Source organism: Haliotis cracherodii, unplaced genomic scaffold (genome assembly GCF_022045235.1).
Source record: "Haliotis cracherodii isolate W230 unplaced genomic scaffold, xgHalCrac1.p SCAF_16, whole genome shotgun sequence".
Taxonomy (NCBI): domain Eukaryota; kingdom Metazoa; phylum Mollusca; class Gastropoda; order Lepetellida; family Haliotidae; genus Haliotis; species Haliotis cracherodii.
Genome location: NW_027266271.1, coordinates 30732045 through 30745432, shown reverse-complemented (window position 1 = coordinate 30745432; position 13388 = coordinate 30732045). Strand labels below are relative to the sequence as shown.

General features: G+C 42.7%; 2 protein-coding genes across 5 annotated transcripts in view; one reads left to right on the top strand and one right to left on the bottom strand.

Annotated features, from left to right (window-relative positions):
- The window catches only part of LOC139464063 (prolow-density lipoprotein receptor-related protein 1-like), a 185323-nt gene that overhangs the window by 105745 nt on the left and 66190 nt on the right, over positions 1-13388 (bottom strand). The window lies entirely within an intron of this gene.
- On the top strand, positions 9691-10413 carry LOC139464088 (putative nuclease HARBI1). The gene has a single exon (XM_071245640.1). The coding sequence runs from the start codon at positions 9691-9693 to the stop codon at positions 10411-10413; it is 723 nt and encodes a 240-aa protein (XP_071101741.1).

Below are 13388 nucleotides of genomic sequence, written 5' to 3'. Positions count from 1 at the left end.
GCTGATGACACAGACCCTCCTGGAAATCACCGACATGCAGGACCGCATTCCACTCCGCGATCTTAGCACTACGACTGTCACAAGTCTAGGTTAAAGAATGGGAGCTACAATCACTTCATCACAAAGTTCATTGTGGGGAACGGGGCCCTGTTATGGATCTCATCACGTCTACTCAGCTTGAACGTCTTCCCCAGAGGGTTGGACAGAAGTCTTGTGAACATTTACATCTTTCAACTCCTTTAGGTGAACATTTACAAATCTGACGCATCAAATGATGTTTAGTACAATTCCCTATTTTGTCTTGTACAATAAGTTCCTGGGTTTTCTTCAGGTGAACAACAAACTTGTGTCTGTGATATGTGCCGCCAACAGGGCACAACATCATCACCTTTTCATGAACACCTGAACACTATTTGAAGGTGATCTATAAACACATGCTCATGATGTAATCCGAACCCTACAATGGACAGCTTCAGCAGAGACTTCACATGATCATGAGTGCATAATTGTTGCTTTTATCCATGTCATCATACAACTTTGCAGTCATTACTTTTAATGCAATCTTGAAAATTCTCACACATATTCATCATCCATAAAAGCATCGTTCCAGAAGAAATGAGTCGAAAAAGCCCCATGAACTGCATAGAACTCCTGCAAGATACAGAGTGCTAAAAAGCATCGTAGATCGGTTTCAAAGAAAATGGATAAAACTATGATAGGAAGGGAGATAACTGCCATGTAAGCAATCGCTTCAATTAACAGACGTACAAAATTAACACGTTAAAACACGACTGAGCCAAGACAGGATGGCGTTTTGCCAAGCACTGCACTTAAAACTTTAATCAAATTGGTCTAAAAACTTTCAATACTCCACTAAGGAGAGTAAGTACAAAAAATACGGAAATTTTGGATGTAATAGTTAACTATTATAAGATGTTAGTCTCCGATTAATCACCATAAATTGATTATCTTCAACAAATGTGTTGACTGGTTGATAGGACAATGTCATCAGTCTCCATTATCAGTGCAGGGGCACTGGAACCATTAAACACCAACACCACCATCACTTTGTACACACCGACATCCGGCAACTGCTACCACCATCACTTTGTACACACCGACATCCGGCAACTGATACCACCATCACTTTGTACACACCGACATCCGGCAACTGATACCACCATCACTTTGTACACACCGACATCCGGCAACTGATACCACCATCACTTTGTACACATCGACATCCCCGCACCTAACACCACCATCACTTTGTACACACCAACATCCCCGCACCTAACACCACCATCACTTTGTACACACCGACATCCCCGCAACTAACACCACCATCACCTTGCACACACCGACATCCCCGCACCTAACACCACCATCACCTTGTACACACCGACATCCCCGCAACTAACACTACCATCACTTTGTACACACTGACATCCCCGCAACTAACACCACCATCACTTTGAACACACCGACATCCCCGCACCTAACTCTTCCATCACTTTGAACACACCGACATCCCCGCACCTAACTCTTCCATCACTTTGTACACACTGACATCCCCGCAACTAACACCACCATCACTTTGAACACACCGACATCCCCGCACCTAACACCACCATCACTTTGTACACACTGACATCCCCGCAACTAACACCACCATCACCTTGTACACACCGACATCCCCGCACCTAACACCACCATCACTTTGTACACACCGACATCCCCGCACTAACACCAACATCACTTTGTACACATCGACATCCCCGCACTAACACCACCATCACTTTGTACACACCGACATCCCCGCACCTAACACCACCATCACTTTGAACACACCGACATCCCCGCACCTAACTCTTCCATCACTTTGTACACACTGACATCCCCGCAACTAACACCACCATCACTTTGAACACACCGACATCCCCGCACCTAACACCACCATCACTTTGTACACACTGACATCCCAACACCTAACGCCACCATCACTTTTTACACCGACATCCCCGCAACTAACACCAACATCACTTTGTACACACCAACATCCCCGCACCTAAAACCACCATCACTTTGTACACTCTGACATCCCTGATCCTGTTAGTTGCCTCTTAGGACAAACAGAGTCGTCTTTTACGGCAAGCCTGGGTTGTTGAAGACGTATTCCGAATGCGAGAGGACAGGAATGGTGGTTACAAGCCAAGCATGATAATGCCTAAGTTATTCAACTCCACAAACTGCAGGTCCTGCCATCCAAGTGACACAACTCCACACGCTAGACCCACAGGTCACCCACGTCAATGTAACTGTATTTAACCATATGGCATCTAATATCTCAAATCCCTACTTGTATATATTGAAAAATTGTATACCTTGGGAAGAGAGAACACAGGCCATGAAGGGGAAGGGCAAACACACTACCAACTGGGCCACCCTACATCCCCAAACAGATGTGCTTGATAAACATGTGGAACGTCTTATCTTGGCCCCAAATAATCAATACTTGTGAAACTGGTGCGCCACCATTCGTTCCTCTTTTCCTGGATGTAGAACCCCATTGCTCCGTATTCCCCCCGACATACTTCACACAGGGAGATTATACAACTTCCCTGCTCCACTTCTATACACTTCAAAATCAAGCATGTTGAATAATTCATCATATCACATGCCTTCACGATGGTTGACAAAATATCCCTGTGGTATCAAGAAATTGAATTTATTGGTTTCTCAAAACGTCAGCCAGACACCGGGACTAATCTTCAATTATACATTGAAAAGAAAATCTTGGCTTGATTCCATATGGAACAAATGCTGATTGGTGATGACATTCTTCAGCATTTTTTAAGAAAATCAAATAAACCTAAACGGTGAACGCAATAACTGGGCTACCTCAAGGGTCTGGTTAATCCATTTCAGGGAATATTTCTAGGCATGAGAATGGGTTTCTTTCTAAGTTGGGAATCAAATCCAGAGCTTTGGCATAACGAACCAATGCTCTTACCACTAGGTTATCATCATATATTCTTATATTTTGGACATATATTTTTTTTAACTGGTTTACAAGACCAACCGACAAAAAAATCTGAGATTAGAAAGAAGAAAAACATTACTGCTGACACACTGATTTAGCTGACTCTATTTACAAATAGGTGAAATGAAAAAAACATGATATTTTATCACCACTGTTTGTAAGAAAGGGTGAATGTGTGTATAAAAAAAACAACTTTTTGCTTACAATCAATTATTTTCGGCATTCATACATCCATGATGGTGTTACCTATGAGTTTGGTTTACATTCATTAGTACCTGTGAAGATCCAGGGTAGAATAGGTCTTCAGCAATCCATGCTTGTCTCCCCATGAAGATCCAGGGTAGAATGGGTCTTCAGCAACCCATGCTTGTCTCCCCGTGAAGATCCAGGGTAGAATAGGTCTTCAGCAACCCATGCTTGTCTCCCCGTGAAGATCCAGGGTAGAATAGGTCTTCAGCAACCCATGCTTGTCTCCTCCCATGAAAATCCAGGGTAGAATAGGTCATCAGCAACCCATGCTTGTCTCCCCCCGTGAAGATCCAGGGTAGAATAGGTCTTCAGCAACCCATGCTTGTCTCCCCCCGTGAAGATCCAGGGTAGAATAGGTCTTTAGCAACCCATGCTTGTCTCCCCCCCGTGAAGATCCAGGGTAGAATAGGTCTTCAGCAACCCATGCTTGTCTCCCCGTGAAGATCCAGGGTAGAATAGGTCTTCAGCAACCCATGCTTGTCTCCCCGTGAAGATCCAGGGTAGAATAGGTCTTCAGCAACCCATGCTTGTCTCCCCCCGGGAAGATCCAGGGTAGAATAGGTCTTCAGCAACCCATGCTTGCCATAAAAAGTGACAACGTTTGTCTTAAGAGGCGACTAATGGGATCAGGTGTCAGGCTTGCTCACTTCGTTGATGCATGTAATCGTATCCCAATTGCGAGATCGATGCTCATGATGTCAATCACTGCTTTGTCTGGTCGAGACTCGATTATTTACAGACCACCATCATATAGCTGGAATATTGCCGAGTGTGGCGTTAAACAAACAAACAAACAAACAACATTCATTAGTAGCAGTACTAATCTGGAAGTTGAAAATTTTATACACTTTTCCCCCCGACCACATAAAGTGAAGATTTGGCTAAAATATTTGTAAACCAACGAATGACAAACACAAGTCCTATTCATCTTTTCCTCAACTACATGCTGTTTAAGCATGATTGATGAGCATTGTATGAAACGACCATCAACTCACATCACGGCCAATGGAATGTCACTCCGTCATGACTGATGTACTTTCACTTTCTCATCATCGTCATGGCATCAGAAAAAGTGACCCAGAATTAGCTGATGAATATCGGAAATTCTAGTGAGGAATACAAGTCGGTCTTTTTCTGAATTTCACTGTCCAGGGAGTCGATTTAAATAAAAAGCAATTAGGGGGACCTTCACAATGCATACGGCCACAGAACAGCTGACAATCAGGCTCATACTCTATAAAGCCTCACAGAAACTTTGCCGAATAGACAAAACTGAAATCTGATTGGCTACTTGACCTTTCGTGTACGGAGTAACTCGCTTCACCAGAGTCCTAATTGTTGCACTTTGTGTCAGGGGAAAACACAGTTTTTACCTCTGATGCACAGTAATAATCGCTCAGAAATTTGTTTTTGAGAAGTTTGACATGGCTATCAGAGGACACTGATGACAAAGAGATGACACACACTGGTGATTGTATGCATGGGCACAGAGTGGAGTTGCCAAATTCAGCAATAGTCCAGCTCTATCTAGTCTGGACCAGACAACTTAAAAACAAAGTATGAGTACCGGCCCATGCCATGGTGGTGTGGTGTGGTGTGGTGTGGTGTGGTGTGGTGTGGGCAAATCTAGAAATAGAGTCCTCATGAATGAGGCAAATCAGCACAGAAAATTGGACAATTAAAACCAAAGTACAAGACAATACCCACAATACAACAGAAACTGTTACAAGGTGAAGGTCAGTTGGGAGTGTGCTGTTGGAACAACATAAGGTAATAAGGTAGTTCTGTCAGCTTGTAACTTAATGTCACACTCAGCAATATTCCAGCTATATGACGGAGGCCTGTAAATAATCAAGTCTCGTCCAGACGAGTCACCAAGACCACCTGAAGGTGATCTACTGGTCACCTCTTATGACAAGAACAGGATGCTGGGAACCAAAGATCAGTATGCAACAACCTAAGTTCCTCATTTGGGAACCAGCTGCCCATTACCTGTGTCTAACAGCACAATATCTCAGCAAGATGGTAGATGCGTGATGTAACTTCCAGGTGTCCCCACCCGGACTCGATCACTGTCTAAGACATACAACACGTTCTCAGTTTGATGTTTCTACTTCATTTTTTTGTTTGGTTTGGATTGTTGTTTTATACCGCACACAGCAATATTCCAGCTATACGATGGCAGTAGGTAAATAATCAAGTCTGGACTAGACAATCCAGTGATTTATATCATGAGCATCGATCCATGCAATTGGGATCGATGACAAGATTCAACCAGTTTCTACTTCAGACTACAGACCTATTAGAAAATACAAGAGAATGTCCAGTGAGTTCATCAAACAGACCCTGAGATGTCCCTACATGGCATCATCATTTACCTCCACTCACCAGACCCTACCCTCAAAAAGGTAATCAGCCTCTCTGTCTGGTCTCAAAGGAACCCATTCCATGTCATGATCTCCCAATAAGTTGCAGCAAACATTCTCAACAGATGTAAAATCAATCTATTTCGTTTGTTGATTAATTGTGTTGCTCAACAGCCCAACAAATTGCCTGAATCTGTCCACCAGGGGGCATGTTTAATGTCCCATCATGCAACTGTGGTGAAAATACTCCAAACTCAGCATGAGTCAAGATCAACACACCAGCCAATCACATTGCATCATATATTCAAAGCTTGACATGACAAAATCTGTTTTCCTGATTGGACATGTGTCAACTTCGCTACACTGTAAGAGCAAAATTGTCAAACAAACTCGCTTCTACAAAGGCAAAGGCAGAAATTTAATTCCCTTACTACATGATCAAAGCGGTGAAAGAATCAATGTCCTAAAGTATAGCCATTCCGGTTTCACGTGGCATTTACCCCGGACTTAACGCTCCACGATAATTGCTGGAAACTTTCTGATTTCGGGAAATCAAACGATATCTTGGCAATGAAGACATGGCAGTTTGTGAAGAAGCTGATATGTGAATTGGTACATCATAATGATGAGGAGGATGCAAGGGAACTCAGAAATGACTACTGAACATCAAACAAGAGTACCCGAGGTACAGAAATTCACCTTTATTGATTTTTTTTCGAAAATATTGTTTGAGTGAGTGAGTTGGGTTTAACGCCGCTTTTAACAGTATTCCAGTTATATCACGGCGTGTCAGCTTCATTGGGGAGGAAAACCCGAAGTGATGCCGGTCATAGACGTTTATCACTTCGGTGAAACCCAGCATGGGTATGGTGCTGACAACCTAGAAACATAATCTGGGCGAACCGGAATTCGAACCCACAATCATAGGTTTCTGGCATGCCCAAGGGATGCAACTCTGCACAGCGAATGGCAGCACCTTAGACGACTGGGCCATCCATGCCCCCCTATTGTTTGAGAACCATTGCACATAAAGGTTTGTTTGTTGTTTAACGCTGCACTCAGCAATATTCCAGCTATACAACAGCGATCTGTAAATAAATCAAGTTCTGACACGACAATACAGTGATTGACATCATGAGCATTGATCTACGCACTGGGAATACATTGACATGTATCGACCAAGTCAGCAAGCCTGACCACCTGATCCTGTTAGTTGCCTCTTACAACAAGCATGGGTTGCTAAAGACCAATTTAAACCAGGATAGTCATGGGTTACACACAATAGATGTCAAAGTGAACTAAAAATATAACTTCAGGTCCTTCTATCAACAATGCCAAAAAGCATGTGACACTTGGAGAAGGAATTTGTCCCCAAATCCTCCCAGTATGTAACAGGTGGTGATGCATCCATGACTGTACATCAGCCTGACTCGGTCATTTCTCTGAATGACTCACAGTCATCTCTCATCACAAGAAAAACATATCAGATGCTTCCTTCATGACTGTTACGATATGTAATCTTCATCTAGTGCATCACGTCCCAAAATATGGCAATGGGACATCACGTCTCTTCATGTACTGACTTCCGGAGTAAACCAACTTCAAGCAGATGCCTCCTGTGATCCTTAAGTTATGCACCATCTCGAATACAACAAAACCCATAACAAAACAATGACAACCATATCTACTCAGCCACAAAACCAAAAGGCTACAATGTAATATTTTGTCAAGATACGATTTTCTGGACAACATGTTACAATTCATTACATGATCATGACATCGTTTGATGTCTTCAACCTGTTCTATTCTGGCTTCAGCAAACATGCAACATCCCAGCTGGGTTTAATTGAAGATCTGTATAGGCACTTAAACGTTGAGGTAATCATGACAGGAGTATTATGGGTAAGAACTTCTGTATAACACATAAACAACATGCACGGCTACTTCTTGGCTCTGCATCAAGGTTTAATTGACAAAGAATTAACACAATGTAATATAGCATATTAGATTTATTCCTTTGCTGTTGCTGAAGACTTCTCGTGATACAGGAAAAGTCGCTTTTCAAATGTCATCAGGACTTGGAAGACATTTATTCGAAATGCTGCTTGTTAATTGTAGCAGAGGACAGGTAACATGTTTGCCAAGGAAACAAAGTTTCCTATCTTCTTTTAATGGGTTTATTTCTTAGATCTCACCAGCTTCCCAAAATGACCACAACAAAACAAAAACATCCTAACACACGTAATCATAAAAGTATCAGTTCTAGTCTAGAGAGATACGAAGTTATGAACTGAACAAATTAAGAATATATTGATTTGTGTTAATGTAAATGCTATGAATTATTCATCTGCTGAAATATGCAATTCAAGAATTAATTTGTCCACATGAGGAATTATGAATAGATTAGTTTCAATCAAATCATCTTGACATTGCAGATGACCTTGACCTGATCCCACAAGGGTTACCCCCCCCCCACCCACCCACACACACACACAATCATGTCGCATTCTATCATACTCATTCCTCCCTGCAGGCCGACCCTCCGCCTTGTTAGTGGCCTGACTCACATCACAGCTAAACCTGATCATCTATAAACATCAATTAACAGTTAAAACGATATTGATTAACAGTCCCGAGCAGTGGTGACATGTGGTTCCAATTTGCCCCAAGAACTTCTTGAAGAACCTGGAATTGTGCCTGGTATTATAGCAGATCTGAAGAACCAGTTTGTGTTAAGCTGACAAGATTAACGAGCAATTGTAGTACTTGAAAATACAGTTATTTATCTTTCATGAAATCATTCAGCAAATGAAAACAGCACTTGTTAAATCAGCTGTAGTTTTGTCGAACATGAATTACGTGGCTGTTCAGGATATTTAAAAAAAAGACTTGTTCTGAAAGAATTTAAGGCAAACCAATCATCAAGAAAATCGTGAAATATCAAATGTAAGATTTGTTTATTCAACTAAAAGATCTGTTGAAAATGAGCAGATTATTTCAGGAGCGTAGGCGTATGACCAATCAGAGGTGGATCGAGAGGTTCTCCGTCTTCTTTACATTTGATGACATTTTGTATGCGCACTGCCTATCATGATAACATGTTGATTTGGTTGTCAAATTAAAATAAATAATGGTTTACATCTAGAGTTTGTGATTAGGGGGGGGGGGGATTTTTAAGCCTTTGGGTGGACTCCACCCTATGTCTTGTAAAAATATTTCTCTCTGTTGTTGGTAGTCTAACAGCAGACACAGCTCGCCTACAGATAGACTAACGCTTTATAGTCTCTAAAATAAATAATTTTGATATAATAAGTGAGTGAGTGAGTAGTGTTTTACACCACAAACCGACAACCATGTGAGAGCATACGACAACCACGGCATAGCATTACATGGATCAGATTCTTCTGCCACACAAGCGAACATCGTTTTCCAATAAGACATCACCGGACCTCACATGGCAAGAGTGACAACAGCCTTTTTCAGGAATCACAACATCCAGGTCTTGCCATGGCCCTCCTAGTCACCAGATTTAAATCCACACAGCCTGTCACTGTCGGTCAGACAGCAGGTGCCTGTCACAGTCCATCAGACAGCAGGTGCAAGTCACAGTCAGTCAGACAGCAGGTGCCTGTCACAGTCGGTCAGACAGCAGGTGCAAGTCACAGTCAGTCAGACAGCAGGTGCCTGTCACAGTCCATCAGACAGCAGGTGCCTGTCACAGTCGGTCAGACAGCAGGTGCCCATCACAGTCGGACAGACAGCAGGTGCCTGTCACAGTCGGGCAGACAGCAGGTGCCTGTCACAGTCCATCAGACAGCAGGGGCGGTATTCACAAAGCTTCTTAGAATTTTCTTAAGCCTTAAGAATTCTTAAATCCACAAAGAAATCTTAGTTTCCCTAACAACCAACTTAAGTTTTAAGAAATTTCTTAAGTCATATTCACAGAGCTTCTCAGTGCTTAGTTCTTTGCTTAAGTTTAAGATACCTCATGAGCTTACTTAAGTCCTTAAGAATTTTCTTAAGACATCCAATATGGCTGCCATAGGTACTGTACAAACCACCGCTAGACGAGATGTACTGCAAATATATTCTGACAAAGAACTAATCAGAAGATACAGGTTAAACAAAAGTGGTATTGAATATGTGACTGGGTTAATTGCTGATAAAATATGTCCTAGCACCTCTCGTTCTCATGCCATGGCAGGAACTGAAAAGGTTGTAGCAACGCTACGTTATTTCGCTACAGGCAAAATGCAATTATGCAACGGGGATGACTTGGGTCTTTCCCAATCGTCAGTCAGTCGGGCGATAGAGCAGACAGTGTCAGCTTTGTCCGACGCCGAGATAGCATCCCAGTTTATTCACTTTCCGACAACACAGGGTTGCATTCGTCGGAATCAAGCGGCGTTTTACAACATCGCTCACTTCCCTGGCGTTGTTGGAGTGATTGATGGATCGCATGTGCAGATTATTGCACCATCTGTCGACGAACCCTCATATGTGAATCGTAAACAGTACCACAGTATAAACACACAGCTTGTATTCGATCCAAACAATATGATAATTGACCTTGTTGCGAAGTGGCCAGGCTCGACACACGACTCGAGAATACTCACCGAAAGCGGGCTTCATATTTTATTTGAACGACACATCGTGCCAACCGGATGTCACCTACTTGGAGATAGTGGCTACCCCTGCAGAAACTGGCTGCTTACGCCGTACCTGAGACCAAATCCTGGCTCACAGACATCCTAAAATCGGTAATATTCTCCTACATTCGTGAACACGCAATCGTAATGAGAGTTATCCCCCTTCAAAATTACAATAGTGAGAATTGGTTGTTGTGAAAAGTTTAAGTGTTCAAATGTGAAAAGATATTTGGTTGTGCATATATATATCGAAAGTCAACATTAAGAAATTACCCATATAAAAATATGAAATATATTTAATGACAGATAAGCCAGAAAAACATTTATGTTTAAAAAAACAAAAAAATTATTCTAAAAATATATAGGTCAATGTGTAAAATGTGAATCGCTTTTCACAAAGTATAAAAAAGCCTAAATATTTCAGTCATTACATCAAGTGACTAAAACATCTGTCCATTCACTTAACAGACTGGATAATCGTTATTGGAGTTCAAAATAATTCACAATAATTATTGACTACTCATGTTCAATCACAATAGAAATTTGAACATTATTTGAATCTTAATATATTTCAATACCAAAAACTATCTTTATGGTCTGCCGTACCTGGAAAGGCTGCGTTGATCGTGTGGGTCAACTCCACCCACTTTTCCTTTTTCTTTTGAGCTGTCACGCCTGCCCCGAACTTTCCTAATAAAACCGCTTTGTTGTCGTCAACAAGATTCGTCAGGAGCAGGTTTTGGTCCTCAGACCAGTTGGGTTTTCGCTTTTTGTCAGTCATGTTCGCTGGCTGCCGTCGATATTCCCGCCGATCGAAAATAAGTCGTCTGCCAAAACTTTTTACTTTTGCGTTTTCAACACTGAAGAGTCATGTTTTGTTGCTATTTATAGATAAGGGAATGTCCAAAACGTCACTCGAAAGGTGTTAAGAATATTCTTAGTCAAAACTTTACATCCCAAGATGAAACGGGGTAGACTAAGAAAACTCTTAGATATTATACTAATACTTTGCTAAGAATCATGCTTAGACTGTTTGTGAATTGATACTTAAGATTTTTTCTTAGCTAAGAATTTTTTAGAAAACTTAAGCCAATTTCTAAGAAAATTCTAAGAAGCTTTGTGAATACCGGCCCAGGTGCCTGTCACAGTCCATCAGACAGCAGGTGCCTGTCAGAGTCCATCAGACAGCAGGTGCCTGTCACAGTGCGTGCAGACAGCAGGTGCCTGTCAGTCCATCAGACAGCAGGTGCCTGTCACACTGCGTGCAGACAGCAGGTGCCTGTCACAGCCGGTCAGACAGCAGGTGCCTGTCACAGTCGGTCAGACAGCAGGAGCCTGTCACAGTCCATCAGACAGCAGGTGCCTGTCACAGTCCATCAGACAGCAGGTGCCTGTCACAGTCCATCAGACAGCAGGTGCCTGTCAGACAATCAGACAGCAGGTGCCTGTCACAGTCCATCAGACAGCAGGTGCCTGTCACAGTCCATCAGACAGCAGGTGCCTGTCACAGTCCATCAGACAGCAGGTGCCTATCACAGCCGGTCAGACAGCAGGTGCCTGTCACAGTCGGTCAGACAGCAGGTGCCTGTCACAGCCGGTCAGACAGCAGGTGCCTGTCACAGTAGGTCAGACAGCAGGTGCCTGTCACAGTCCATCAGACAGCAGGTGCAAGTCACAGTCCATCAGACAGCAGGTGCCTGCCACAGTCGGTCAGACAGCAGGTGCAAGTCACAGTCCATCAGACAGCAGGTGCCTGTCACAGTCCATCAGACAGCAGGTGCCTGTCACAGTCGGTCAGACAGCAGGTGCCCGTCACAGTCGGTCAGACAGCAGGTAAAGTTGGACCAGATTGTAGATTTCTCAATGGAATACGGCATAGTGAGATCTACTGGCTAGGGAACAGATTTGTTTGTTTACGTAAAGTTACAGCCTGGTGTCAAGCTCCGCAATGGGGGAGGAACCTGGTTGTCTGCTGACCACACCTCACTGACCTGCTGACAGTTTTGTTACAAAACAAGCTCATTCTAGATATGGACATTTTCTGTGAACTGTGAACAGATTTGTCTGCCAGGTGAGGAGAGCTGACTGTGCAACTCTCACTCCACCACCCACTCCCTCCCGCTGCTACCAAGTACACCAGATAGCGTGCAACAGCTGGGGGGACCTGATAGTGCTATTTGAGGCGTATTGCCATCAGCATCGCGCTCCAGATAAAAATTACAATTTTGGTTTGTGTTTCCACTTGATGCACTTCCCGTCTACCTGAGCGGCTCTCGTCCGCATGCTCGGTGCAGTGTTTACAGTCGGAGTGCACATGCATCCAGCCAGCAACAACAGACAGCAAGCGGAAGACATTCAAGGTCGGCCAACCTTTCCTGCTTCACTTCAAACGTTCCTCTAATATAAATCACTTCAGCACTTTTCAGCAGTTCAAAACACAATAACAATTTTGTACAAAAGATTTTCTGGAATAAATTGCTTTTCTTTTCCTCTGATTAACATAAACAGCAAAAGATATTCAGTTCTTCTGTTTCTTACAGATCATGCATTTTGCAGTATTGCTGACCTGGATTCTTCAGTATGTCCTTCAGACATTAAGCTGTATTCTATGTCATATAAAACATATTCTTCCATTGTTTTTCACAGAAACTGAGTGAGTGAGTGAGTGAGTGGGTGAGTGGGTGAGTGGATGCATGGGTGGGTGACATTGTTATGTACTTGTTACAACTGCTGCTCAATGAACCGTGTTCACGTTTATATTCAAATTGGTATTTCCGCTTTCCAAAGTGTACAGTGAGGCCATGTTTATGTTGATAGTCATTTGGAGACATAAATGTGAAGTTAATTAATGCGAACAAAGACCTCTCGCATTTTTCACATTTAAATCATGCTCGCATTAATTTCAAGATTTACAGTGTGCGAGCGTGCATGCGTGCGTGCGTGCTTGTAATAAGTAACAAATAATCCATGGCAATCATTCCAATCAGGCTGTCCGACATAGATCTGGTCACATGACAAACTTAAAAAAAATCATGGGTCTTGAGATGTAAAAAGATTTTTAAAAATTTCAATATGCTTGGC

Excerpts from the sequence above, each read along its gene's own strand:
- LOC139464088 (XM_071245640.1), top strand. The coding sequence starts at position 9,691 with ATGGCTGCCATAGGTACTGTACAAACCACCGCTAGACGAGATGTACTG.